This window comes from Drosophila hydei, unplaced genomic scaffold (assembly GCF_003285905.1).
Source record: "Drosophila hydei strain 15085-1641.00,03,60 unplaced genomic scaffold, DhydRS2 tig00008114-arrow-pilon, whole genome shotgun sequence".
In the NCBI taxonomy this organism is placed as follows: Eukaryota; Metazoa; Arthropoda; class Insecta; order Diptera; family Drosophilidae; genus Drosophila; species Drosophila hydei.
In genome coordinates, this window is record NW_022045827.1 from 4,348,593 (window position 1) to 4,374,425 (window position 25,833).

The 25,833-nt window shown below is 37.4% G+C and overlaps 3 protein-coding genes and 4 non-coding genes across 7 annotated transcripts; 2 read left to right on the plus strand and 5 right to left on the minus strand.

The window, feature by feature from the left end:
* Positions 1–2,785: 2,785 nt before the first annotated feature.
* On the minus strand, positions 2,786–2,857 carry Trnad-guc. The gene has a single exon. It is a non-coding gene; the product is annotated as a tRNA-Asp (tRNA).
* A 336-nt stretch (positions 2,858–3,193) lies between these two features.
* Trnad-guc lies at positions 3,194–3,265 on the plus strand. Its single transcript has one exon. It is a non-coding gene; the product is annotated as a tRNA-Asp (tRNA).
* A 275-nt stretch (positions 3,266–3,540) lies between these two features.
* Positions 3,541–3,612, minus strand: Trnad-guc. Its single transcript has one exon. It is a non-coding gene; the product is annotated as a tRNA-Asp (tRNA).
* A 288-nt stretch (positions 3,613–3,900) lies between these two features.
* Trnad-guc lies at positions 3,901–3,972 on the minus strand. Its single transcript has one exon. It is a non-coding gene; the product is annotated as a tRNA-Asp (tRNA).
* A 6,536-nt stretch (positions 3,973–10,508) lies between these two features.
* On the plus strand, positions 10,509–13,605 carry LOC111599486 (adhesion G-protein coupled receptor G2-like). Its single transcript, XM_023315153.2, has 2 exons — positions 10,509–11,577; positions 12,500–13,605. Exons 1-2 carry the CDS (start codon positions 10,509–10,511, stop codon positions 13,603–13,605), a joined length of 2,175 nt encoding a protein of 724 aa, XP_023170921.2.
* A 990-nt stretch (positions 13,606–14,595) lies between these two features.
* On the minus strand, positions 14,596–21,599 carry LOC111599493 (transcription initiation factor TFIID subunit 4). The gene is made up of 3 exons (XM_023315160.2): positions 21,506–21,599; positions 15,798–16,873; positions 14,596–15,743 (listed from the first exon to the last, which is right to left on the minus strand). Exons 2-3 carry the CDS (start codon positions 16,870–16,872, stop codon positions 14,812–14,814), a joined length of 2,007 nt encoding a protein of 668 aa, XP_023170928.2. The 5' UTR covers position 16,873; positions 21,506–21,599; the 3' UTR covers positions 14,596–14,811.
* A 1,397-nt stretch (positions 21,600–22,996) lies between these two features.
* Positions 22,997–24,136, minus strand: LOC111599477. Its single transcript, XM_023315147.2, has 2 exons — positions 23,696–24,136; positions 22,997–23,638 (listed from the first exon to the last, which is right to left on the minus strand). The coding sequence occupies exons 1-2, from the start codon at positions 24,111–24,113 to the stop codon at positions 23,055–23,057; spliced, it is 1,002 nt and encodes a 333-aa protein (XP_023170915.2). The 5' UTR covers positions 24,114–24,136; the 3' UTR covers positions 22,997–23,054.
* Between the last annotated feature and the right edge of the window lie 1,697 nt (positions 24,137–25,833).

Below are 25,833 nucleotides of genomic sequence, written 5' to 3' on the forward strand. Positions count from 1 at the left end.
CAGGATAATTTCAGAACATTTCCCAGCGCTCTAATTCAGATAAACATTTTTTTTATTATATGTATATGTATATATATATATGTATGTGTGCGTGTGTATGTATATATACCCAAATAAACGTGGGGCCAAAAGCCATAAAAACGTTTATGCCCCTTTTATGAACACACAAGCTGTGGAATTTCGCGCAGTTATACAGCTATCGTGGACGGACGACGTGGACAGTGTTTAGTTTCATTGTATTTACTTTTATTGCGCTCTAGCTCAAGGCCCTCGTAGAGGGTTATATTATGTTAATATGAGAGAGGGCAGTTGAAATAAGAAAATGTCTGCAGGGCAGGACAAACTTCTGCGTGTGCCTGTGTGTGAGAGCCACACTCATGTATTCCCACACATATCCCAATTGCAGAATGGAAATTGCAGCTAGTGGAAATGCTAAGTGGATAGTTTGCTTAAAAGTAAAGCAAGCAAAGATTGTGCTCGCATCCGCCATGCAAATGGCAAACTCTGTATGCACAAGAGTTAGTCAAGGCACAGCTCTATATAGGTACAGCATCTTTGCCAGTCCAATTAAAGTGGCTCAACCTAAGGCAATCTAAACTGGTTGCAGCTGTCCACTCTACATTTTTCTTAAAACTTATTCATATTTTCCATCAATCAAGTTGGTCAGAGCTGAGTTAAGAGCTGCTTACAAAACTTTTCTAATTAGCGTTAGGAGGCCAGCGAAAAGGAAAAAGTTGTTTATAATGTGCCTAGAGACAAAGTGTTGCACAATGTCCTCTCCCTTCTCTGAGTAGAGAAAAAAAAATTTTGAAGGTAACAAATAAATTCTTTAAGTCTTTTTGTCTTGGATTTAATAAAGCTTTACGCTCGCATTGTATGTCACTGAGTTCTTGAGCCTATGTCCTATATCTCTTGTCGGTTTCTGTGGTTTCTTATCTCCTCAAAAGCATAGATCAAATTTTAAGCTTCAAATTTATTCCCACAGGGTATTTCACAGTCAAAATGTTTTTTTGTTTTTAAATATTTATATGTGTAATAAATTTAATATTACAAAATATTATTATTATGTTATATATAATATTTTTTATTAAATTTATCGTTCCTATAATTATAACTAAATAATATTAAAAATTTAAAGTTACATAATTTAATAAAAACAAATCGAAAAATATAATTTTATAAATAACAAATTATTATTATGACATTAATTTGTAATTTATAAAATTTTATTTGGAAAATATAGTATAATATATAAATGAATATTTTTTTTAATTAATTTTGAATTTATCTTAAAATTCACTAAATAATTTAAATTTATTTTGTAAATTGTTTGATTATATTCTGCCTGCTTCTACCTCTACGTCTAGTAGAGAGCTTTGTGGTCGCATCATTAGTACTTGCCTTACTTATTTATTTTTTCCTACTTGCCAGTGTTGACAAAGATATATTGCAGAGCACAGCTTCCACAAGGCGTCTCTGCGCCAAGCACATCATCAATATTAATAAAAATAATTGTTGCTACAATGCTTTCAAATGGCATTTCCACATGTGCTTCGAGCAACGACTTCAATTTTAAAGAAGTTCATACAAATATTTATTTGCAAATAAAAAATAAATTCGAGACATACAAATATCTATAAATATTTGTACTCGTTGTGTTTAGATTGAAATGTGATTGAAAACTCATCGATTTTCGGCATTCATTGGTTGCATTTATTGCTCAAGAGCTGGTCTGGCTGATTGCAATTAACAACAGTTGCAAAACAATTGCACAACTTATCAATAATGGTCATCAAAAGAAATCAAGCAAATAGAGCAGAAAAATAGCAAAATCGAGAAGATAACATAAGAGAAGAAAAAAATCGAAGAAAAACAATTAAACTAATTGACAGCAATTTATACGCAACAAAGAGAAGAACGCGACGGAAAAGTTTTTCTACACAAAAATTGGCACCGTCCAAGTTTTTCCAGTGCAGTGCTAAAAGAAAACCGCTAAAAACGAAGATTGAAAAAAAATACCAGCTACAAAGTTCTCGATCCATTTAGTTAGCCACTAATGAAACCGCATTGAAAGGGTTGCCAAGAGCAGCAAAACTTTTAACCAACTAATTGATGGCCAAAATGCGAACCAGGCCACATGGCAAACAATCTATTTGTAAGTAAAAGGCATTACTTGAAACATATGCTTGCCTTATTGCTTATCAATGTGTGAATCGATACATCATTAGATCAGATTCTTCTTCAATTTAAAATGTGCATGTAACACAGATACATTCCTTGCACTCGCCTCATCATCTTTAGAACATGTTAGCTTTGCCTAAAACTTTAGTTTCATGTGCAAACGTGCCTCTTAGCACAACTACTATTCGCCTTACCATGTAGTTTAAATTGACTTGTGTCAACTAATTAGCATGCACACTAACAAAGTTACCATAACTTCTTGATTCCTATGCATCGCTGACTATTTACTATTTTCGCTTTTGATCACTTTTCATGCGTGCATCAAGATTGTTAAGGCGAGTTGGCAGCCAAGTATATATTCAACTTGTGTACCTTGTGGTATGAAACTTATAAATTCTACAAAACTCTTGTTTGTTGTTTTTGCCATTTTGACTTTTCGCTCTAATTTAATATAGAAAGCAAACAAAAGTTATACTTTCTGAAAGGTTAGTTTTTGAACTCTCAAAATATTTATCTTAGAAATGTTTAAAAATATTTATTATTTATTAAGTGCTTGCTTAATAATAAAATACATTAAAACATTTATAAAAAAAATCTTAATTTCCTCCCCGACGGGGAATTGAACCCCGGTCTCCCGCGTGACAGGCGGGGATACTAACCACTATACTATCGAGGACGTTGTATCTATTTTGCCAAATACAATCTTTCTGAATATACTTGTTAGAACTCTATGACTTTAATCATACCCATGCATTATAAAATTATTATTTTCCGAGTTGTGAAAGCATAATTTTTGTTGTATGCGTTAATTTAACCCTGAAAATGGAAATAAAATCTTACATTTTAAATGCATTGATGGAACAAGTTAACTGGCAATTCTTAACATTCATAGTATAAAGTGATTTAATATAAACATTTTTTGTTCAAAACTAATAGCTCAATCTTATAGACCTTTTAATATCTAACGTTATACTGAATCACAACTGATGCATTTGGCAGCCGAAATCCAACATCCTCGATAGTATAGTGGTTAGTATCCCCGCCTGTCACGCGGGAGACCGGGGTTCAATTCCCCGTCGGGGAGATGTTTGAATACATTTTTATTTTTGTTATTATGCAATGTATAACCGACTATACCTATAACATAATAGCTTTTATAAATTCGAAATGAATATATGATAAAAAAAAAAGTATTTATATAAAACAGAATATTTAATTGATTAATTACATATATTCACATACCAGTAAGTACTATATACTCTACTATACAAATGCATTTACTTAGAAAAATGTAGTAGTATATTTATTTTAGATTAACATATATAAAATATATAAAAATAATATAAAAATATTTCACATCTCCCCGACGGGGAATTGAACCCCGGTCTCCCGCGTGACAGGCGGGGATACTAACCACTATACTATCGAGGACGTTGAAAACTGTTTGCCAAATGATCTTTATGTGAGTGAGTAGAATATTAAAATTGATTTGATGTTCCAATTCCAATAAATTTTTTTCAAAAGATTTAAGCGGATGCAAGATTTAAGTACAACGAATAATGTTTTTAATTTATATATATATATTTTAAATATTGAATACGACTAAATAATAATAAAATAAATAAATTAATTTTTGACTAATTTGTAAAAATAATTTAGAAAATTTTTTATATAAAAAAAGAAATATTTGAAATATAAAATAAAAAAACGTTTACATCTCTCCCCGACGGGGAATTGAACCCCGGTCTCCCGCGTGACAGGCGGGGATACTAACCACTATACTATCGAGGATGTTGAACGAAGCTCGCCAAAAACTAAATATGAGCGTGAGCTGAGATGAATTCTACGATGCAAAATATAAATGGAGTACATATGTATCAATTTATTATCTTTAATCATTTTATTTTTTTATTGATTGCGTTGCAAAGTGTTACATAAGCCTCTATTAAATTGTTTAATGTTATCAAAAAAATGCTAAAAACAAGCATGCGCATTGCCATTGAGTTGTGATTGTGATTTTCTGCTTTAATTAATTTATTATTCCCACAACCGCTGAACAGAACTAAGCAAAACCAAATATCAAAATTCAAAAAACTCCGCATTGATTACGTTAACTGGAAAAAAGCTTTATAAAATTCGCATATATTCTATTATCACTCTGACTCTGTATGTTAATTGCTGCTTTCAAATATATCTGTAGCGTAAATGCTAACAGAGTTGCACAATGGCACTTTGATACTTTTGACAAGACGTACGCTGGCAATTCAAGGTTCGAACCCGACTCAGTGAATATGACAAGTTTTTTTATATTTTGTATTTATAAATATAGCTATTATATTTTTCATATTTATAAATAATAGACAGAATATATTTTGCACTTTTTATCTGTTCTTATATATACATTAACTTATTTATTATAAGCGTAGTCCGGGCCTGCTTCTGTTGCTCGCTCTTAATTTAAATTAGATTGAAAATTACGAAATATTTATGCAAAGCTCTTTGCAAACGAACACAAACAATTGACTTTGCTCCTGTTGAGCCAGCCACTTTAACAATAAAAACCTACACCCATTAAAATCAAGATCCCAATGCTCAGCTCTGTGCCTGCTGCTAGACCACTTTGGTTAGGCATCGTTTCGTTTGCCTTGACTTTGGTTAAAAGTTGCCTAGTGCAACGCCTGAATGCATTTCGAGTAAAATTCAAATACGAGTGCAATGTGTTCAACTGAATGCATCGGGAAGTGCAGCTTGGAGGCCGAAGTGTATGAGTGAGCAGCTGACTTGATGAATAAGTGCCTGGAAACACTCTATAAGGCCAAGTTCTGGCAGGCAAGCAAGCAGGCTGTAAGGCATTGTCCTTGGCCACAGCCATTGCTTGTTGCACCTAAGCGACTTGATTCTAAGTGGACATGGATGCACATATATCCACTATATATGTAAATATATACATATAGATTTGTTGTCCTTCCTAGCCGAATTCAATTAGCTCGTCTGACTCCCTACAGTCTCTGTTGAAAGTAAAACCTCAGACCAAGCGGACTAACTAGTCGACTACTCGATGTGGTCAACTGGCAGTAAATGCAACAAATTTCAAAATTGAATGATAGTCTCGATATACCCTGTAAAGAACTCAAGTATAGAGGGTCAAGCATAAGAAGTTAATCAAAAGTGAATGGGCTTCGACATGTTTCTCTACAATTTCTATATGATTGTTGCCTAGGGTATACTCTCGTCGATCATCGATCATTTTGGCCTGCTCAAAAACATCTCAGCAATTTGCTCCTATTTAACGATAGAGAAACCACCCAAAGTTCTGAATGCAATTAATTCAACTAATTTGTGTTGCCATTTTAGCTTCAACCATTTGAATTTTTCCTCTGCAATTTGTTGAGAATTTGTCGTCGTCCCGCGCGCACACACACCTCCCTGCACACACCCAGACAAGTTCAAACAGTTTCACACCATTCATTAGGATGCAAATTGGGCTACTTTGTAGCTGCAGGACGGAGGTCGCGTTTGCAACAGTTCCGTCGTCTCCTTGAAGCAGAAGCCCGCATAACATAGTTTATGTCACATGCTCTGAACTTGGCATGTTCATGTTTTTGTTCTTGTTGTTTCTATTTACTGTTGCCGGCATATGATATTATAAGCATTTATCGCTTTGACCCAAAAATATTTTGAGCTGCGGCCCAAGTTGCAACGAGAGTAGTTTAATAATTTAATTTTATTTTTGTCAAGCCAAAACAAAATATTTTTAGCTGTGCTTTGAATAGTTTTTAAAATAAATAAAATTAATTATTATTCTTAAGAAATTTGTTATTACATTTAGAAGCATAAGGTTTTCAGTTAAGTTCAGGAAAATATTTTGTGGAAACAGTTTGAAACTTTCTTATTTGAATGTAAATGAAAGATGGGAATACATCATTTGTTCTAATTTTATGTATATATATAATTAACAAGGCCAAGAAGTTACTAACTCACACTCGTAACTATCTTATCTGCATCTCTCTGCCTATCTGTGTGGGTTTGTCTGTTTGCCTTTCTACTTAGAAGTAAGTCTATCAATCTGTATATCTGTTTAATCTGCTAGCTGTATATATATATATATATATATATATATATATATGGTATATATAAAACTATCATAAATTAATTTATTCTAAGATAATGGAATTGTTATTTAATTCTAAGTGACTTAACTTTCAATATGCTAAAATTGCACTTGCTGCCACTGCAGTTGCAGCTACTGTCCGGTAGATGGCCACATCATGTGATCGATCAGCGGCAGCGACGGCTGCGTAGACTACGACGTCGTTGCTAGGACTGCGGCTGTGAAAGAAAAACAAAAGATATTCTCTTTTAGAACAAATAAATACAATTATAAATATATATATAAAATATATATATGAAAGAATAATTATTCCTGTGATTATTATTGCTCAGCTTAACTATATATTTTTACTACTTTCCTTATCTAAATTATCTGCCTGATGGTCTGCAGCAACTTTTGCCTTCGACTCCATAAAATCTTTAACAGTTCCATGAAACAGCGCTTAAATCCAACTGCTGCTTTTATTGCCCATATCAAGCAAACATATATGCATATATATATCTATATCTATCTGTATATATTTTTATGAATTGCGACTATTTTATGCCTTTGCCATTTGATGGCTTCGACAAGTCAACTTTTGGCAGCCAATTGTTGCCAATTACTTATACGCCGCTCGCTGCAGAGTTGCTGCCACTTGACTCTCTGCCTCTTGCCTGATTGCTTGAAATATTATACATGCATGCGTAATACCTGCGGGAATAGTTGCAATACAATCGAGTTCTCATCAATATACAATATAGAAACATTTATGGATTTATGTGAATGGCTGATACAGTTATGGTCGAGCCTTGTTTTTGGACTAACAAGCGTAGCTCTGATAGTTAAAGGGTATATCGTCGCGAGCTTATAATTGTAAATATATAGCAAACAAATTTTAATAAGTTTTAAAATTACTTAAAAACTATATTTTATAAATTGAAAAAAGAATATATTTAATTTATTTAAATATTATTTATTAATCACCTAAAAAAATTAATATTTATAAATATATATATTTAGATATTTATTTATTTATATTTTAAATTTTTTAGTTTTTGAAAACATTGTCTAATTCTGTCTAAAAAAAGTTTTTAAAAGTATTTTTCTGTGAAAGTCCACAAACAAGTCCGTCTGACGTTCTCAGATCTAAATCCTTTTCGTTGCTTCTTGTTTTTAGTATTTATTCCATAAACTTGCCTTAGTCTAGTTTGTGTTACACATAAGTTTTGGGAGATCTGTGTCCATGGCTCAAAAAGTTCGAATTCAACGTTGTCAGCAAGGCAAATGCATAGAAAAGTAGCGAAAAGTTTAGCTAAAAACTTCTGCTCAGATTTTCCATTTCCATCACGAGCAAAGTAACTGCATTTTATTGACGTTTTTTTGAGTGAACAAATTCTTAGCATATTTTTTTGACTTATTTTTTTTCTGTAAAATAAAGACGTAGCTGATGTTGTCACAAAGTTTTAAGTCTAAGTCGTGTGGGTTTAGTTAACAAAAAACTTGAGAAGAGGTCGACAATTTCCAATACAAGTACAACTAGCTATAGGTGTTGTAAGTGTGTGTGTTGGTGTGTGAGTGTGTGCTTATCTAGATTTTATCTCTAGAGAAAACTTAAGCAGCAGCAGAAAACCAAAATAAAATAGATTTTGAATAAGTTTTTAGGCTTCTTTTTGCTAGTTTCTTAAAAAACAAATTTAACTAAAAGTTTAATTTTTTGTAATATATATATAATATATATATATACATATATATATAGATATATATATATATATATATATATATATATATATATTTATATAATTTTTCTGATATATATTAACTTATTTAAATTTTTTAGCTATGTTTTATTTTAACTTAAATATTAATTAAATAATTAATATATTTATATTTAATAAAATCTTTTCTTTATTATATATAAAAACTAAATGATTCAGTATTAATTATAGCAAGTGAATGAATTAAAGCCAAAGAGATAAGAGTTTATTTGCTAAGAAAATTGACTTTAATTATATGATTAATGTTTTCATATCAATAAATGACATCAGTCAAACAGTTATTTATTTTAATAATAATTATTATTACTTTCAGCAATTAAATATAAAGTAATTAAGCACTGACTGACTATGAAATACCCTGAACTTTGCGTGATTGTACACTGACGAGCAAAACTGTAACACACGTTCAATGTTCTCACTTCAACGGTCTGTATTATCTTTTATACTTTATGCATGATTATGATCATAGTCTTGTTTTGTTAGTGAAATATTTGGCTCTTTTATTTATAAATTTGAAGACATTTGATTAGCAATAAGAGAAATACAATAGCAAAGAGTAAAAAAAGTCAAATGTTACAGTTTTGCACTCGCAGAGCAAAACCTTTTTACTTTTGTTTCAAAGCTTTTTTTACCATTAAAACTTATTTGTTTTTGTTTAAATCGATAAGCCTTGATCATTTTAAGTCAATATGCAAAATAATTATGATGGCTGATGAAAAGAAAAAGGAAATAATCGAATTATTGATAGGGGCGAATCCGTTAGGAAAGTGGCTAATAAATTTGGTGTTAGCCACATGACTGTGCAGTGTTAAAAACAAAAACAGTTCAGAAAACATTAAAATCAATAAAGGAGGCCGACCGCGACTTTTAAGCCAACGTGACACGCGCCACTTGGCTAACTTAGTTACAGGCAATCGCGACTTTATGCCAATAAAAGCGGCTAATGTGTTAAATTTAAATGCCAGTGAGTGGACAGTCCGTCGCAGTCTCGGCAGATTGGGGCTTAAGGCCAATGAAAGAAAAAAAAAACCATTTCTAGCTAACAGGCACATTAGTTTGCGTTAGAAACTGTGCTATAATGCATGAAAATTGGGGTCTAGCTGATTGGGATGCCGTAAGTTACAAATAAAAAGCTTAAACAATGCTAAAAAAATAAATTTTCAAGGTTATTTGGTCAGACGAAACTAAAATTAATCGTTTTAAGTCAGACGGACGATCGTGGTATTGGACTAGGAATCCCACAGTCCAATCGGCAAATACAGTGCGGTGCACGGTGGCGGGTCCATAATGGTTTGGGGCTGTATTTGTACAAATGGAGTTGGGCCCTTACTGTTAATCGATGGGATAATGCGTAAGGAGCAATACCTAAACATTTTTCAAGAAAATTTGGGAGGAGTCATTGGCAACATGGGTCTGGCTGTTGAAAATTGCATTTTTCAGCAAGACAATGACCCAAAGCACACATCCCATTTGGTGAAAAATTGGTTATTGAACCAAAAGTTTCAAACTATGAAGTGGCCACCGCAATCTCCAGACATGAATCCCATAGAAAATGTATGGAGTCATCTGAAATCGCAGCTTGCGAAATATACGGCCCCTCCAAATGGCAGGATGGAGTTGTGAGAGAGAACGAAGGACGTTTGGTACTCGATTCCACCTGAAATGGTGCGACGCTACACGCAAAGTATGCCAAACCGTATAAACAACCTCAAAAAATCAAAAGGGCTGTGGACCCGTTATTAAAAAAAATTTAATAAAAATATTTGTTTAAAAATATTTGCAGTGCAAAACTGTAACATTTGACTTTTTTTACTCTTTGCTATTGTATTTCTCTTATTGCTAATCAAATGTCTTCAAATTTATAAATAAAAGAGCCAAATATTTCACTAACAAAACAAGACTATGATCATAATCATGCATAAAGTAGAAAAGATAATACAGACCGTTGAAGTGAGAACATTGAACGTGTGTTACAGTTTTGCTCGTCAGTGTAGCTATATAGCATTGTCTATATATTAACTGTAGGTGAACTAAATGTCTCATGGATTCATAGATCAAAGGCATCGAAAGACATGGTAAATGTTATCGATTACTTTTAGTGACAAACAATCGATAAATGCTCTGAGAGGCAATATGTGTAAGAATTCTTATTCAGAGATGGACATATATTTTATGATTAAAATACTTTAATTAGAATATTATAGCCTGAATATCCTTTAATAATGTGCAGTTCTATAGAGCTGCAGATCGCGTAATGCTGTCCTTTTGTTGCACAGGAACTTCCACTATATACATATATATTTATATATAAGTCAACTCATAGTTCTAAATTTCAAGTTATATTTATGATATACCACAGTTATGACTTAGACTTAATAATTAAAGTTCAATTGAACAGTGACTGCGCTGGGCCTCTCAGTTCGCGGGTTTGGCTTGCATCGATCGCTCGCTCGCTCAGGATGTTTTCGCGCAGCGTCGCCTTATTGGGGTTAAGCCTCGTCGCAGGCGGTGCGGCGCTGCCTTACTGTCTACCCATAGCATTTACACACTTCTATGAGAGCCGGCATGAGGATGGCAGCTTCAGTCTGCGTAACTACAGCAACTCCTTTCCATTGACGCCGATCAATGAGTTTGCTTTGACCAAGGAGCTGTGCGTGCAGAGCAGCGGGTTGCCAGTGGTGCGCAGTTGCCTAGCGAATCGGCAGTGGGCGGAGCTGGGCCGGAACATCACCTGTCGGTCCACTCAAACAATTAGCATGGAGAGCCAAATTCTCAACGAGTGGCAGTACGAGCTCAACATGGGAATATCCAATCGAGCCAGCTTCAATTATCCGTTGATTGTGATGAGAAACGTCAGCAATTTGATCAATCAGAAGAGCCACAAAATTGGGGCCGTCGACGTCTTGAATGTCAACAAAATAATCGGCCAAGTGGCCAAGGAGCCAAAGGACGTGGCTGTGTGCATGCAACTGATCGGCGTCTATAACGGTCTCATGGCCACGAATAGCGCCGAGCTGGAGCTCTCCGCTCAGCTGAATGCCACCAACGATCTACTCTACACGTTTGAAGACTATACGAATGGTCTGGCGCCGCAGTTGAAGAGCTGCAACGAGTCCATTCCAGTTGACCCGACCCAACAGCTGATCGATGTCAAGATGCACAACGGTGTCCAGGCGCTGATTGGCAGAGTTCTGAGTGTCTTCTATCTGTTTCCCGAGTGCAATGCATACACAGGCATTGCTATTTACACGGAGGCAGGTCCAGGGCGTCAGGGCTGCCGACATCATGGCTTCTGGTATCGTTTTCTCTATGCCAATCAGAGTCTGGACGTGCTCAAAGAGGAATCCGCTCTCCTTACGGCCAGCTACTTAACAAGGGACCTTTGGGAGGCTCTCAAAGATGCCGGAACTAGCTATCTGGTGTTTAAGATCTATGCGAACAGTGCCCTCTTTGTTGACTTGTCCACGGACAAGGGAAGCGCAAAGCCTGCCAGTCATATACTCTCCATTAGTATACCTCAAGTATCCAGTAAGTATTTATATATTTATCGATCTTTTTATTTAGCAGGGTTCATATCATATCAAGAAGAGACTGACGGACAGACAGATGAATGAATTAATAAATGGACGGATGATAGAAGAACGAATAGACAGACGAAGGGACAGACGGAGGGACAGACAGATGGATAGACGGAGGGATAGACGGAGGGACAGAAAGAGGGACAAACGGAAGGACAAACGGAAGGACAGACGGAGGGACAGACGAAGGGATAGACAGAGGGATTGACGAAGGGACAGACGGATGGAAAACGGACGGATAGATGCTCATGGACATAGAGACATACAAAGCGAAAGACCTGTAGGACCTATCGGCGAGGCATATCAAGGAGAAACGGAAAGACGAATAGATAGACGAAGGGACAGAAGGAGGCACTGACGATGATGCAGACAGAGATACAAACAGAAGGACAGACGGAGGTAGAGATGGAGGAAGAGATGGATAGAAGTACAGACAGGACATATCAAGGAGTAACAAACGAAAAAGGGTAGCCGATAGGACAGACGAAGGTAAAGACGAAGAGACGAAGGGACAGACGGAAGGATAGAGGGAGGGACAGATGGATGGATGTACAGACGACCAGATCGGCAGACCTATCGGCGGAACATATCAAGGAGAAGCAGACGAACAGATAAGCGAGGTAATGGACTGATAGAAGGAGACGAAGAGACAGACGGACTGACCAAAGGGCCGGGCATGTCAAGCAACATATGGAAGAACAGATAGACGAACGAATGAACAGACTGACAGAACAGTCGAAAGGAGAAAAGGAAAGACTTTGTACAACGCTCTTCACTTTTAAGGAATCCATTGAGGAATCCACGTTCACTTAGCTCACATATAAGACAACCCCGCTGGAGTTACCTATCTGCCTCAACTCTTCTCATTGCAGCACACTTGCCCTATCCCTTGGTTTTTCTGTTACGCAACGAGGATTACGATGAGGCATATAGGAAGAGGAAGCAATTCAATAGCTACTGCGCGTACTGGAGCTATGGCAGCTGGATGAAGAAGGGCATAACTACGGAAACAAGGAGTTTGTCCTACGATCCGGTCGTAGTTTGCTTTACGAATCACTTGACGCAGTTTGCCTTCCTGGTGGGCGCCAGCTACAAGCAGAGGAACTGCATCTATGGTCTACACCATCCGCAGTACACGGATCGCCTGGAGTGTGTGCTTGATACGACCACAGCCGTTGGCTGTGGCCTGTCGCTGTTTGGCTTGTTGATCATTTGGCTGACGGCGGCCATCTCGAAGAAGTGGCGCTCGATGCAGTCGACCAAGCTGCTGCTCAACATGTGCGTGGCGCTGACGCTGCTCTTCGTGCTCATGGCGCTGCTGTATGTCAATGAGTGGTCCGTGCACTACTCCTTTGCCGAGGCCAGTTGGTCATGCCGTGCATTGGGCGCCACGTTCCAATACGCTGTGCTGTTCCTCTTCAGCTGGATGCTGCTCGTTGGCTGCCTGCAGTATCGCAAGCACATCACAGTGCTCATCGCTCGCACGGAGAACATTGTGCAGCACGTGGCAGTCATAGCGTGGGTGGTGCCACTGCTGCCCACGCTGCTACTGATCCTAATCGATCCCGACTCGTATACGCCCGTCATGTCCGGGCAATTCGCCGTGGTTTGCTATCCAGCCGGTGCGGGTCTGATCTATGGCGTGCTGCTGCCCATTGGCCTGGTGCTGAGTGCCAATGTCTGCATCTTTGTCCGCATCCTCTTTAGGGTAGCTCAGCTGCGGCATCGCAACGGCCAACTGATTTTCCAGCAATTCCGACTCTTCGCACTGCTCTTTTTCCTGCTCGGCCTGACGTGGATCTTTGGCATTTCCGCCTACTTCAATGCGGGATTTGCTTTAACATTTATATTCTGCCTGCTGGCGACTCTTCACGGTTTTGTACTCTTCGTTTACTTTGTGCTCTTCGATAGCATCGCTCGAACCGCTTGGATGCAGCTGCTGCTGAGGCGACACACAGCGAATGTTGATTATAGATAAGAATTGAGACAAGAATCTTTCTCAAGCTGTAAGATCTCGACATATATTCTTAGATATTTATTAATATTTTTAATTCATAAATATATATATCTTCCTGTTATTAATCATATTTAATTTCCAACTTTTCTGAAATTGTTTTCCTACATTTAATTATTTAAATATTAAATAAATTTTTCTTGCTGCCTAGAAAATTTTTCGGACGCACCTCGTAGCGCCCTGTTCGTGTTAGCCGCAAGTTTATGAGGAAGTATTGGTAGACCGTTTTGCTATTGATTGTACATTATCAGCATGCACGAAGGCACAAATAGAACTTTTTTGTAAACAACATTTAAATATCATTAATATCTATGAAGCAGAAGAAAACAGAAAATTAAAAGAAAAAGGATAGGAGACCGAGAAATGTGGTTATTGTTGATATTGGCCAGCAACACAAACTATGTATACACATTATAATTGTACTTAAGCAAAATGTTAAATTTAAAATAAATTTGTAAATAAATTATTGTGGAATATTTAATAAGTCTAATAAGAAAGTCTTAGAAATATTCAGCTACAATTTCAGGTAAGAATTATGGTTCGTGTACCAGCTACTTATAAAGCTTTCAGCTAAAGCCCTATACTCACTAATATACTGCTCGGCTTCGTAAGTAAGAATTACGGTTCATGCACTTGCTATTTATAAGACTTTCAGATAAAGGTATACATTTATTAAAACTGTGTAACACTGTGCGGAGCTGCCAGCAGCTTCACTCGTTAAGTTTCTACACAGAGGTTGCTGCACGAACTAAATATTTGATCGAAACAAGTCATCGAAATGGAAACTGAACGTATATGTGCCTGCACTCACTATAATGGTTTTACGTTAAGATTTTAGTCAAGTTCCGAGAAATAAATGAGACTCATATTTGCAGTCGACAGATGGCGTATAATGTAGCTCATCTACACTAGATGGCTACAGCCATACAGCGCAATTTCCAATTTTATGTAATTATTTAAATATTAATTACGGTTTATTTTAGTTTATGTAAATCTAACACAAAAGCTATGAGTACACACATGCATAAATGAATATCCAGAAATTCGCTTAGTTTACAAAATATAGAAAGTGGCGATTCAGCGACTTTGTATGAAACTCGTTCAAGCGCAGAATCTGCTCTGCTGAGTGGCTACCATTTGGCTTTAATTACCCGCTGTGCCGCTGGCTGCTTAGTGCAGGCAGTAGGCCACGAGCACTGTCAGCAGGGCGGAGAGCGTACTCAACTCGGACATCCGCTTCTTTCCATTGTGCTCATCATGCAGACCCGATTCCGCAGACAGACGCGCTGACGTCAAGCCGGGCATGCGCATCACATCTGGGTGACCGCCCGGCAACAAGGGCGCCAGTGGCACAGATCCCTCCGGCACTGTCAAGGGCGTAGTCGTCTGGAAGGGCGCAAGAGGCGCCACGTCCGAAGCAGGGGTTGAAGTGGGCACGGCGGCGGCCACAGCAGCGGGAGCTGCGCTGGGTACTGCAGCAGGTGCTGTGCCATTTGCTGGTGCTGGTGGTGCTGCTGCCTCTGGCGGTGGTGCCGGATAGCAAGCAATCTTCTCCACTTCGATCGTCTTAGTGGCATCTTTCGGATCTGGTTCGGGCACACGCACAGGCACACAGATGATGCCACCGGGTGCGGGTGGTGCAGCGTTCGGATCAGCTGCAGCTGGCGCAGGAGGAGGCACACCAGCCGCACCTGGTGCTGCAGCATTGGTAACCGCGGCGCCAACAGCTGGCGGCACGACGGCGCCGGCATCAGCAGCTGGCGGTGTAAGTGGAGCGAGTGGTGTTTGGCCTGGAACCTCCGCAGGAGCTGCTACGCCTGGCACTGGCTGCGCGGGCAAAGGTGCTGCAGCAGGTGCCACGGCGGGCTGTCCGGCACCCGTGTTGATAACTGTGGTGCCCGAGCCAGCATCAGTTGTGGTCACCGAGCCAGGTGGTCCATTGTTGATGATAATGATCTTATCGTCACCGCCATTGCCGTGGCCGCCACCGCCGCCTGCATAGCCGCCAGACATCGGTGCCTGCTCAACGACGCGCGTCTGTGTGGGCGTGAGAACGTGGCCCAAAATGGCACCTCCAAGAGCGCCAGCAACAAGACCAGTTCCTGCAAAAGAGAGAAGCGTTAAGGAAGCTCAAGCAGAAGCCTTTCAGTACTTACCCAAACCCAGACCGGATGAGGACTTGGGCGGCTGTGGATAGTAGGTAGCACCTGGCGGCAGGCCGGCTCCAGCTGGCAAAAAGGTGGCACTTGCCGGCATCGCAGCAACTGGCGCCTGGGGATAGTATGTGGCGCCGTGGGGCACGCCTCCGCTGGGATAATAGCTGGCGCCCGCTGGTATCTGACCGGCCGGATGATAGCTAGCGCCAGGAGGCGCATAGCCGCCAGGATGATAGCTAGCGCCAGCTGGCAGAGCACCTGGGCTATGATAGGTGGCACCAGCGGGCAGGGCCCCAGGGCTATGGTAGGTTGCACCAGCGGGATAAGAACCTGGACTATGATAGGTAGCGCCAGCGGGCAAGGCGCCCGGGCTGTGATAGGTAGCTCCAGCGGGCAGCTGACCCGACGGATGGTAGGTGGCACCAGCGGGCAAGTTTCCAGGACTGTGATACGTGGCGCCCGGATAGCTAGACTGTACGCCGTGCGTATTGGTGGCCGTAATGGGCGTATGATAGCCACCGCCACCGCCAGTGGCGTTCATGCGTGGCCTGTAGACGCTGGCGGGCGTGTAGTGTGGATTGCTGCTGGCTGAGCTGCCGCCGGCTGCTGGTCGTGCGTTGCTGTTGGCCGCCGAGTAGCTTGGCGGTGGTGCACTGGCCTTGTACGACGGGTTGTAGGCTGGCGGTGGTTCGTGTACATTGGTGCGCGCACCACCAGCTGGATTCTGAGCAGAATAGGCAGGTGGCGGACCCTGTGCCTTAGGCGGCACATTCCAGCCTATGGGCGAGGCCGTAGCTGGCCGTGAAACCGAATGCTGCGTGTGGCTGGGCTGTGCGTGGGTGCCACCGCCGTAGCTGAGTCGCGTATTATCCGCATGACTATACGAGCCGGAGTGCGAGGAGGACGATGAAGAGGACGGTCGTCGCGCCGAGTAGCTGCTCGAGCTGGATGAACGACTCTTGCTGCCGCCGCCAAACCAGCGCTTGGCCTGCGCATCCGGACTGGCCAGCAACAGGATCAGCAGACCCAACAGAAGAGTCCAACTGCTAAGTCGCCAGGGATGATTCTGCGACATGCTGCAACGGAGAGAGAGAGAAAGAGAGAGAGCGAAGCACACGTAAGTCTCAGTTGGAAAACAATCTCTATATGTTGCTTGGGCCGCTAGACTTTGACTAAGCTGCTGTCGCCTGCCTGGAACGCTTAAATAGCTTCACTGATTATCAACAGATTCAAGTGGACTGTACAACGAGAGCAAAATAAAATTGAAATACCCCACTAAACACACTGATTTACCCTGTGCTTGGCTGTAAGCGCAGAGATCTGCGATAAGGAATCTAGGGATGGCAAAAACAAAAAAAATATATGTATATATATATATATATATATATATATATATATATATATATATATATATAAAATAAATGCCGGAGATAAATTAAAGAAATTATTTTAAAACTAAAAATTCACATTTACAAAAATATATATTAGATGAATAAATAATAAAAATAATTGAAAAACTTAATATTAGATAAGAAATAATATATATTTTAATAGTAAAATCCTTCAAACACATACCTACAAAAATATATTCAAATATAACATATTTTTAAGAAAGTTTAATTAATTTAAAATATATAAAAACATATATAAGAAAAAATTATAAATTATAAATTAAATTTTTTCTGGTCCTTTTCAATAAAAGGACCTCATTTCGATAACATATACGCATGAAGTGCTATTAAATATATATTTTCAGTGATAAAGATTGATTAAAAATTGAAAAAGAAATTAAATCAAAGATCAGTGTATTTCGCTAAATAATAACATTGCTATAAATCGTAACATATTTTTTAAAGTGTTGTATTATTATAATATTATTTTGCAAAGCCAAAAACCATCTGCAAATGTTATCGATAAATATTAATTAAATAAATTTAATTAAATATTTAAATATTTTATATTTAATTATTTAAAATTTAATTAAATGAATATTATAAATAAATTATAAATGAATACATAAAATAAATATTATATAAATGCTAAATATTCTCTTATATTTATATATTTTCAGGACTAATTCGATTTAGTTGCTCACAATTCAATCGATAATTACTTATCGACTATTAGCTCGTTCGCCCACCCATCACTATTTACAAATAAATTACAAACCAGAAAAAAACCTTTGCCTATCACGATCTCGCCCGTTGTCACTCTTCATTTGTGCCCGCGCGCTTTAATTTGTTGTTTGCATAAACAATCTATTCAATTTGCGCTAATGATAGCCCCACTAGTCACCCAGTGGGCCGAATGTAGGTACTACGATCCAATACCTCTGGCATTCGCCCCTCGATTAAAAATTCACGCTCAGTGCATATTTGGGGTATTATTAGAGCCAAGAGTTGCCAGTTCTATATATACTTCTAGATGGATTTGCGTCATTGTTTTGGGGCACAGCTCAGCATTTGGCGCTGACGCAATGTGACGCCCTGCACTGCCACTTTTGGGTGTCTGCCCCAATTTTTGGGGCGCGTTATCCATGACAATAATTAACGAACTTGGCGATTTGCTTGGCTTGTCGCGTGGCTACACTCCATTGGCTCTTTGGCCTCTAAGCGCTTCTACAGGCTGAGGTCAAACATTAGCTGGCGGACTTATAAGTATGAATTGAAATTAATGTAAGGTGGGAGTGCTTGGTTTTTCCGCCCATAAAAACGTCATAAAAAGTGGGCAAAATAAGGATTAAGAGAAGAATAAATTCATATTATAAGTCCATTTTTTAAAAAAAGATATGTTGAATAAGTTTATCAGAAGTTTCAATATTATGAAATTCTAATAAATTTCAATTCATTAAAATATATTTAAACAACATTTAAAAAGATCTTAATTGAAAATGGGAAAATAAATTTAAACTTTTCTAAAAATAAATTGATTGAAATTTAATTTATTTGCTAAGAGCGTTGCATTCTTAAGTTTTATGATCTTTGATATGTCTCGCAATTATATAAATTTCTTTTATATAGAAATGCGGATCACTTTGTAAGTATATAATAAAAATGCAAACATCTAGAAAATTAACCATATAAGGCTGGAAGATATCAGAAAAATTTTGATTACGCTAAAAGATATTTCTCAATTTAAAATTTGGTTCTTATATATAAATAATTCAATGCAATTCCCTTAAGCATAATGAATTAAATATGAGATTCTGCAAATGTTAAATGTTAACTCTCTATTCCGCTTTAATACTTATAAGCAAGAGCTGTTTAGATTCTGTTCGATTATCGTTCCAAAGCAAGCAAATCAAGTTTGAAAGGAACACTTCTACTAATTAGTCTGGTTTTGTAAGTATCGCATTACAGAAACCATAAATAACCAACAATGTAAAAGCTATAGCAAGTGCCTTTTGGTATAGGTATATACTGCAGATATATATATAATAATAATATATATATTTAAACAATGTTAAACACAAGTTTTCATAGTCTCGTATTATACAAGTTTAGAATTACAAAAATAGAAATCAAATCTGTGGTAAGTCGATGCCATGCTGGTTTTCTGTAATCCATATATATATATATATATATATACAGACCCTATCTCTACCATCTAATATGCATGCAATTAACTTTTTGCAGTCTGTACTGAAACCACAGCAGACAATTGTTTATAATAAATGCATTTGTTTACTGCAGTTTGCACGAGCTAAGCAAAAAAGCGATTTTTTGATGACTCATCCCACAGCATATATTGAGCCAGAAAGTTGTTTTGTGATGTCAGCGGATGCAGGCTAAAAATCTGGTAATTATTTTTGTTTTACACGCAGTTTCAATAGAATATTTCTTGGAAATCAACAATCTAGTCGCTCAATAGGTAAACTGTACAATACACGCTATATAAGTCTATAGAACATAGCGAATATTTGTAGGCTTATCATTGTTGAAGTTCAAAGAGTCAAGCATGGCTTTATTTACTATATCAATATGTCTGTGCTAATCGTAAATATTATGAATCAAAACAATTTATTTACTTTTGTTATACATTTTCAAATGTTGTTAAAGCTTTGTTTTGATTTTTTACGCTCTAACTCGGGGAATTTCGTAGTTACGCAAGATTGACAGACTTTCGAAAGAAAAGCTAATGTTATACAAACTTCAACGAATCAGAAATAGCAAAAAAAAAATAAAATATCAAAAATAAAGGCAAAAAATTTGGCCGCTAAAAACGAGACTTAAAATTAATTGGGCTTCCAAAAGTGGATTACTAACCGGTTAGTAATGCGCGGGTGCGCTAAAAGAAACTGTTTTGATCGCTCATGGCTCAGGTTGTTTACTCAGCCGTCTTACATGTGGAACGGGTATGCATGACTATAAATTTCAGCAGCTGTGACTATTAATATTAGTCGGGTATATATGCCCAAATGTATACCAACATACATATATATTTATAAATCATATTAAATTATAGACTTCGAAATGAAACTACGCATTTTTATTTGTCAGAAACTATTTAAAATATTCCAAAGGTGTTTTAAAATTTTCTTAAAAAAAGCATTAAAATAATAGACCAGAATCCATTAGACGGATCGTTTTTTACAGTCCCTAAGATTCCCCCTGGATTTCTAAAAGGTGCGACAACAAGCGAGAGCTAAAAGCAACAACAAAATTTAGAACTAGCTAAATTTAGACAAACCTGTTGAATGCACAATACAGATATATATATAAAAAACAAATAAAAATAAAAACAATTTAAGTTTCAGCTGTTGACAGTTTTATATAAATGGATGCATTGGTGAAAAATTAAAGGAAAACATTTGGACTCTTCCAAATGCTATTAAAAAGCGTAAATATATCAAGAGTCAGCAATTTAAAACATTTCATTTTAAATTCTTACTTGCTCACTTCAAGCTAAAAGCTTCTTATCTGATAGAGTTACTTGTCATATAAGACTTTTAGAAGATCATCTTATACAGAACTTCTAAAGCTAAAAAGCTGTACAGAATAATAATACACATTTTCGAAATGTTAAAAAATTTCACGTTCAACTTTTTTAAACTATGAACACTATCTAAGATATGATAAATGGTAAAAATAATGATAAATAATAATAACTAAACACATGTTAAAACTAGAGTATTATTAGGGCATTTCAATATCAAATAATGCTTAATCAAATATTGTAATACATATGTATGTATGTACCTATATGGATACTTAAACTCATGATACTTAAGGAATATATATTTTTATATATATGTGTATATACATATATATATATATATATATATATATATATATATATATATAATGTTAAAGAGCTTAATTGCTTTGGTTTGAGTTTTTGTTTCTTGAGCTTTTGCTTTGTTTGGACTAACGACCAAATATATATGTATATATTTATATGTACATATATGTATGTATGTCTTTCCATACACAATTTCGCATTGTTGACCTTGATTATTAATTTTGTTTATTGACCAAACGGTACAAACAAAATTTTAACCGATGCACTTGCTTAAGAATAAGAAGTATGTATAAATATACATATATGTATATATATATACATATATATGTGTACATGTATTTAATTTATCACAAAACAGGTTTTGTCTCAATACCACCCATTGCTGCGCACTTAGATACGAATTTATTTTAAAGCGCTTGCAGTTCTTTAATGATGTATATATGTACTTTAAAAAGTCATGTATTTACTTGATTTTAATATTGTTTAATTCTTTTGTTTGGCCGCCGCGCTCGAGCTTAGTTCCGTGCAAAGTTTCTCAAACAACTGAAATGCGGTTGAGTATTTTTTATTTGACGTGTTTGGCTTGTGTTCAGTTCGCCGCGGACCGCGAGCGTAGCGCGTCGACTGCGACGGCGACCGCAACTTGTTGGTGTGCTTTCGTTTGTTTGTTGTTGTCGTTGCGGCTGTTGCTGCTGTTTTAGTTGTTGTTGTCATTTTTATTTCAGTTGCTGTATTTGTCATCTCTGTTTGCTCTCATTCCCGTTCTCTCGCTCTCTCTCTGCATGTACGTGTGTGCTTTTTATGTCCCATGGGAGTAGTTTAGTTTTACCGTTTTTATTTAATTTTAGGCTTTAGTTTGAATGTTGGATCGAGAGAGATGGAGAGTGTCAGACTGCTCCGCTACTGCTCCTGAATTACCAATGCTATGATATCATTCACGCATTTTAGTTAACCAACCTACGCAGTTACATATGCATATGCAAATATATACATATGAAATCTCGCGTGATTAAGCTTGATTGATAAGAATCTTGAATGCTAAGTACATATGTATGTACATACATATGCACTTGTATGTACATATATTTACAGAGCTAGAAAAAAAGTTTTTATTAAAAACTAAGCTAAGCGGTAAACGTCTAAGTTTAAATATTAATAAATAAAAAAATGTGAATAGTTAAATATTATTAAGATGTTTATATTATATATATTTGATTTTAAGTATATTAATTATTTTTATAATTATTAATATTTTATTTTACATATTTTGTTTTTGAATTTTTCTTTTTATTTTTTTTTTTTTGCTTGAAGTGTAACAATGTGAATGATTAGCTCAGTGTGTCCAGCCGCTGATAATCAAAGACCGCGACGTAACTTTGTTTATTACAGTTCCCCCTTGTTATTATGGGATTAATGAACGCAAGTGAGCTTTATTCGTGTTCTTGGATCATCACCCACAGCAAGAACTTGCACACTCACATGTAGGATGTAATTGCTTTTGTATTGGTGGTCGTGCTGAACAGTTTATGACTGCGGTCGGCATCTGACATTGCTGACTGCGCTGGCGTCGCTGTCGCCGAAGCGTTTGTCTTTCAGTTTGTGCGCTGAGCCTTCGCATTTGTCGTTTTTGCTGTCGTTACAATTCGGTGTGGCCTGTTGTTTTATTGTGGCTACTGTTGTTGCTCTTGTTGTTGTTGGCGTGACTCCAGGAACAACTGTCATCATTTATGACGCTGCAGTGCCAGCCACTTTGAAGCTAGTTTCCGTTATTGCAAAAACATTGTATTTTATAGCTTTTAAAGCTTAACCGCGCTTTTGAAACTAAGCTTTTGGCTGTTAATAAAAGCTTGTCTATTTGCGAAACTCTCCCAAAGTTAGTTATATTGTTTATTTCTATATATATGTTTATATGTCATAGAAAATCATTTCGAAGAAATTATTTAAGAAATTCCCTTAGCTTAATCAGCAATTAAATGAATATTTATTATCAGCTGAGCTTAAAGCCTAATTTAATGACTAATCATGTGGAGTATTGATATCCGCCGAGGGAGTGGATACTTCCAGGGAATCACTGGCTTCACCTGCACCACCAATATCGCCTGCAACAATTGGTGGCACTGTGCTAGTGGTGGTGCCGCCATACTGTAACAGGCAGATAGGATCATTTTGACAATCAGCTGATTGTGGATCTGCGGTGGGCGCTGGAAAGCAAGCCACTTCCGTCACCGTATTCTCTGAATCCGTGTCATTTCGCATGATGGGAAAGCAGATGATGCCTCCAACTGGCATTTCGGGCAGTGCAGTAGCATTGGCTGCCTCCTCACTGGAGTCTGCTTCCTGCTCTGCTTCTTCTTCTTTTGCGAGTGGATTCTCTGGGGTGACACTTCCGTCTTCTGTGCCTAGTGATTCATTGGGCGGCAGCTCCGTTTCGCCTTCGCCTTGCTGCTGTCCATTGTTGATAATTATGATCTCACGACCATTGTCGGAAGCTGATTGACCCTCCTGATTCTGATGGTAGACATGCGACACATGCTGGCGATGCCCGAAGAGCACGTTGTCCATCAGTCGGCCAGCCAGCAGACCAGTCAGAAAACCTGTGCCTGAAGGCAGACAGAGCTCTGAGCAATTGCCATTAGTGAGCTGCTGCAGTCACTCACCTGAACCCATGCCCATTGACGTGGGCGGCTGTGCGTAGTAGAAGGCGCCGGCGGGCATAGCCTGGGCATTCGCATAGTACGTGCCCTGTCCCACAGCTGGCGCATAGCCGTAGCCCGGCGGTGGCGGTGGCTGTTGATGTGGATAGCTGACCACATGTGGTTTAACCTTGGTCGACAGTGGCGGCGGTGGCGGTGGCGGCAGCTTTGGCACCGTCATCGCCGTGTGCACCGGTGAGCCGCTGACCACGCGTCGTCCACCGCCGGACGACGACGATTTGCTGCCGTACTTGCTACGCCAGCCGCCGAAGAGGCCACCGAAAGAGCCGCCGCCGCGTCCACGGCCGCCACGTGCCGCACTGGGCACCGCCAGGCTGGCTGTCAAGAGCACCAGACAGAGCAGAGTACACGCCTGTTTCATACTTTTCGCAACTGCACCTGGCAATAAGCACAATCAAACTGGAGGCATGGAGGCAGCAGCTAGGCGCCTATATCTCAGGCAACTCATCAAATGCGTGGGCAGATGCGCTACGGTTTCAGGTGCAGGGCATATAAATAGACACGTATTAAGAGATTCTTTTAGATGCGAATTAATCTGCTAATGGGTAACTGAGGATTATTTTTATGTTAATCTTAAAGCTTTTTAAAGCATTTATATAGGCGATAGCATTTGAAGTCCTGAATTTTGAAAAATGTAATTTAACAAAGATAAGTTTTAGTTTTTTCTTTAAATTTCAATCTTAAGCGACAAAATATGCATTTATAAATTTGAGGGCATTTTATATGTAATACATTATCAGCAGAAAATATTTAAGATTTAAAATAAGCGAAAAACATAAGGCTATGAAGTCCACAATAAAAGGAAAGGTAAATGCAGTTGTTAATAAAAGTGAGCAAAAAATTTAAAAAGTTTATGTTAAAAAATATATTAAAAGGCAAAATCTCTATTTTTTATATTATTAAATAATAATAATAATTAAAATAAACACAAAGAGTAAGAAACATTAATAATAATTTGTCAATTTTATGCATCAATTCATGATTGAATCAAGATTTTCATTGGATCAAGTAGAGCAAATTGTTTTTTTTTTATTGAAAGAATTTTTAGATAATGTATGAAATAACTCTCAAAATTTTAATAACAATAATGCCAATAAAAGGTCACATTAATGATTTTACAGAGAAAAAAATGTTACATAAATTATGAAATTTCCATTTTAATTTTTGTTTTATTTTTTTTCTTTTAAATAATTTTTAAATTTAATTATTTGTTTTTTTTTTAACAATTAGAAATTTTAAATATATACATATATATCATTGTTGATACATATATGTATTTAATTTGTAATAAAATAAAATATATATATATTATATATACAAGATTATACAAATATATAAAAAGATATACAATTTCATTATTTATTTTTACGGAGATTTATTTATAATTTATATATATATAAATATTTATATATATAAAATATAATATTTCATTTATGTAAACAAACACGAAAACATTTCGCAAAAATTGATCCATTTCAAATGGAACGCGAATTGGTAAATAAAATTGACAGTCTGAGTAGGGCATCAGGTGAATAGCTGCAGTCATGTCAAATGTCAGACCATTTTACGTGTCACACAATTTCGGATTTGACAGCACTGCCAGTGACTGAAATACATACATGTGTGTATGTGTGCACCCCCCAACAGCCACCCCCTCCTGCTCCCTTCCCCCCTTCATATCAGAGAAAATTGAATGAGTGTCGTCGTGTAATAATTCAATTGCCACCAATTGAGTCGCACTCAAATTCTCGGATTTTCTCGAGCCCAGGCAGCATAAACAACAGCAGCACAATATAAATATATATATATATATATATATATATATATATAAGTGTATTCCACATGTATCTCAGAGCCAATTTGCCAAATGTGTCGCATCAAATTTCATTTGCCCCGCACAACTAACTAAATATATACAAAAAATTTGCAGCATACGCGATCTCTGCTTGACTTACTATATATATATACTATATATAGTGGGCATAGTCACGTACAACGTGATCCACAGATCTGGCCAAAGATGCGAATCTGCTGACCCATTTGCCGGTCATGTCTAAGCATGTATCAAAGGCCTCGAATCA

Coding starts and splice junctions, on each gene's coding strand:
- LOC111599477 (XM_023315147.2), bottom strand. CDS start 24,113: ATGAAACAGGCGTGTACTCTGCTCTGTCTGGTGCTCTTGACAGCCAGC. Junction 23,639..23,695: donor GTCAATGGGCATGGGTTCAG/GTGAGTGACTGC, acceptor GTCTGCCTTCAG/GCACAGGTTTTCTGACTGGT.
- LOC111599486 (XM_023315153.2), top strand. CDS start 10,509: ATGTTTTCGCGCAGCGTCGCCTTATTGGGGTTAAGCCTCGTCGCAGGC. Junction 11,578..12,499: donor TAGTATACCTCAAGTATCCA/GTAAGTATTTAT, acceptor TTCTCATTGCAG/CACACTTGCCCTATCCCTTG.
- LOC111599493 (XM_023315160.2), bottom strand. CDS start 16,872: ATGTCGCAGAATCATCCCTGGCGACTTAGCAGTTGGACTCTTCTGTTG. Junction 15,744..15,797: donor CTCATCCGGTCTGGGTTTGG/GTAAGTACTGAA, acceptor TCTCTTTTGCAG/GAACTGGTCTTGTTGCTGGC.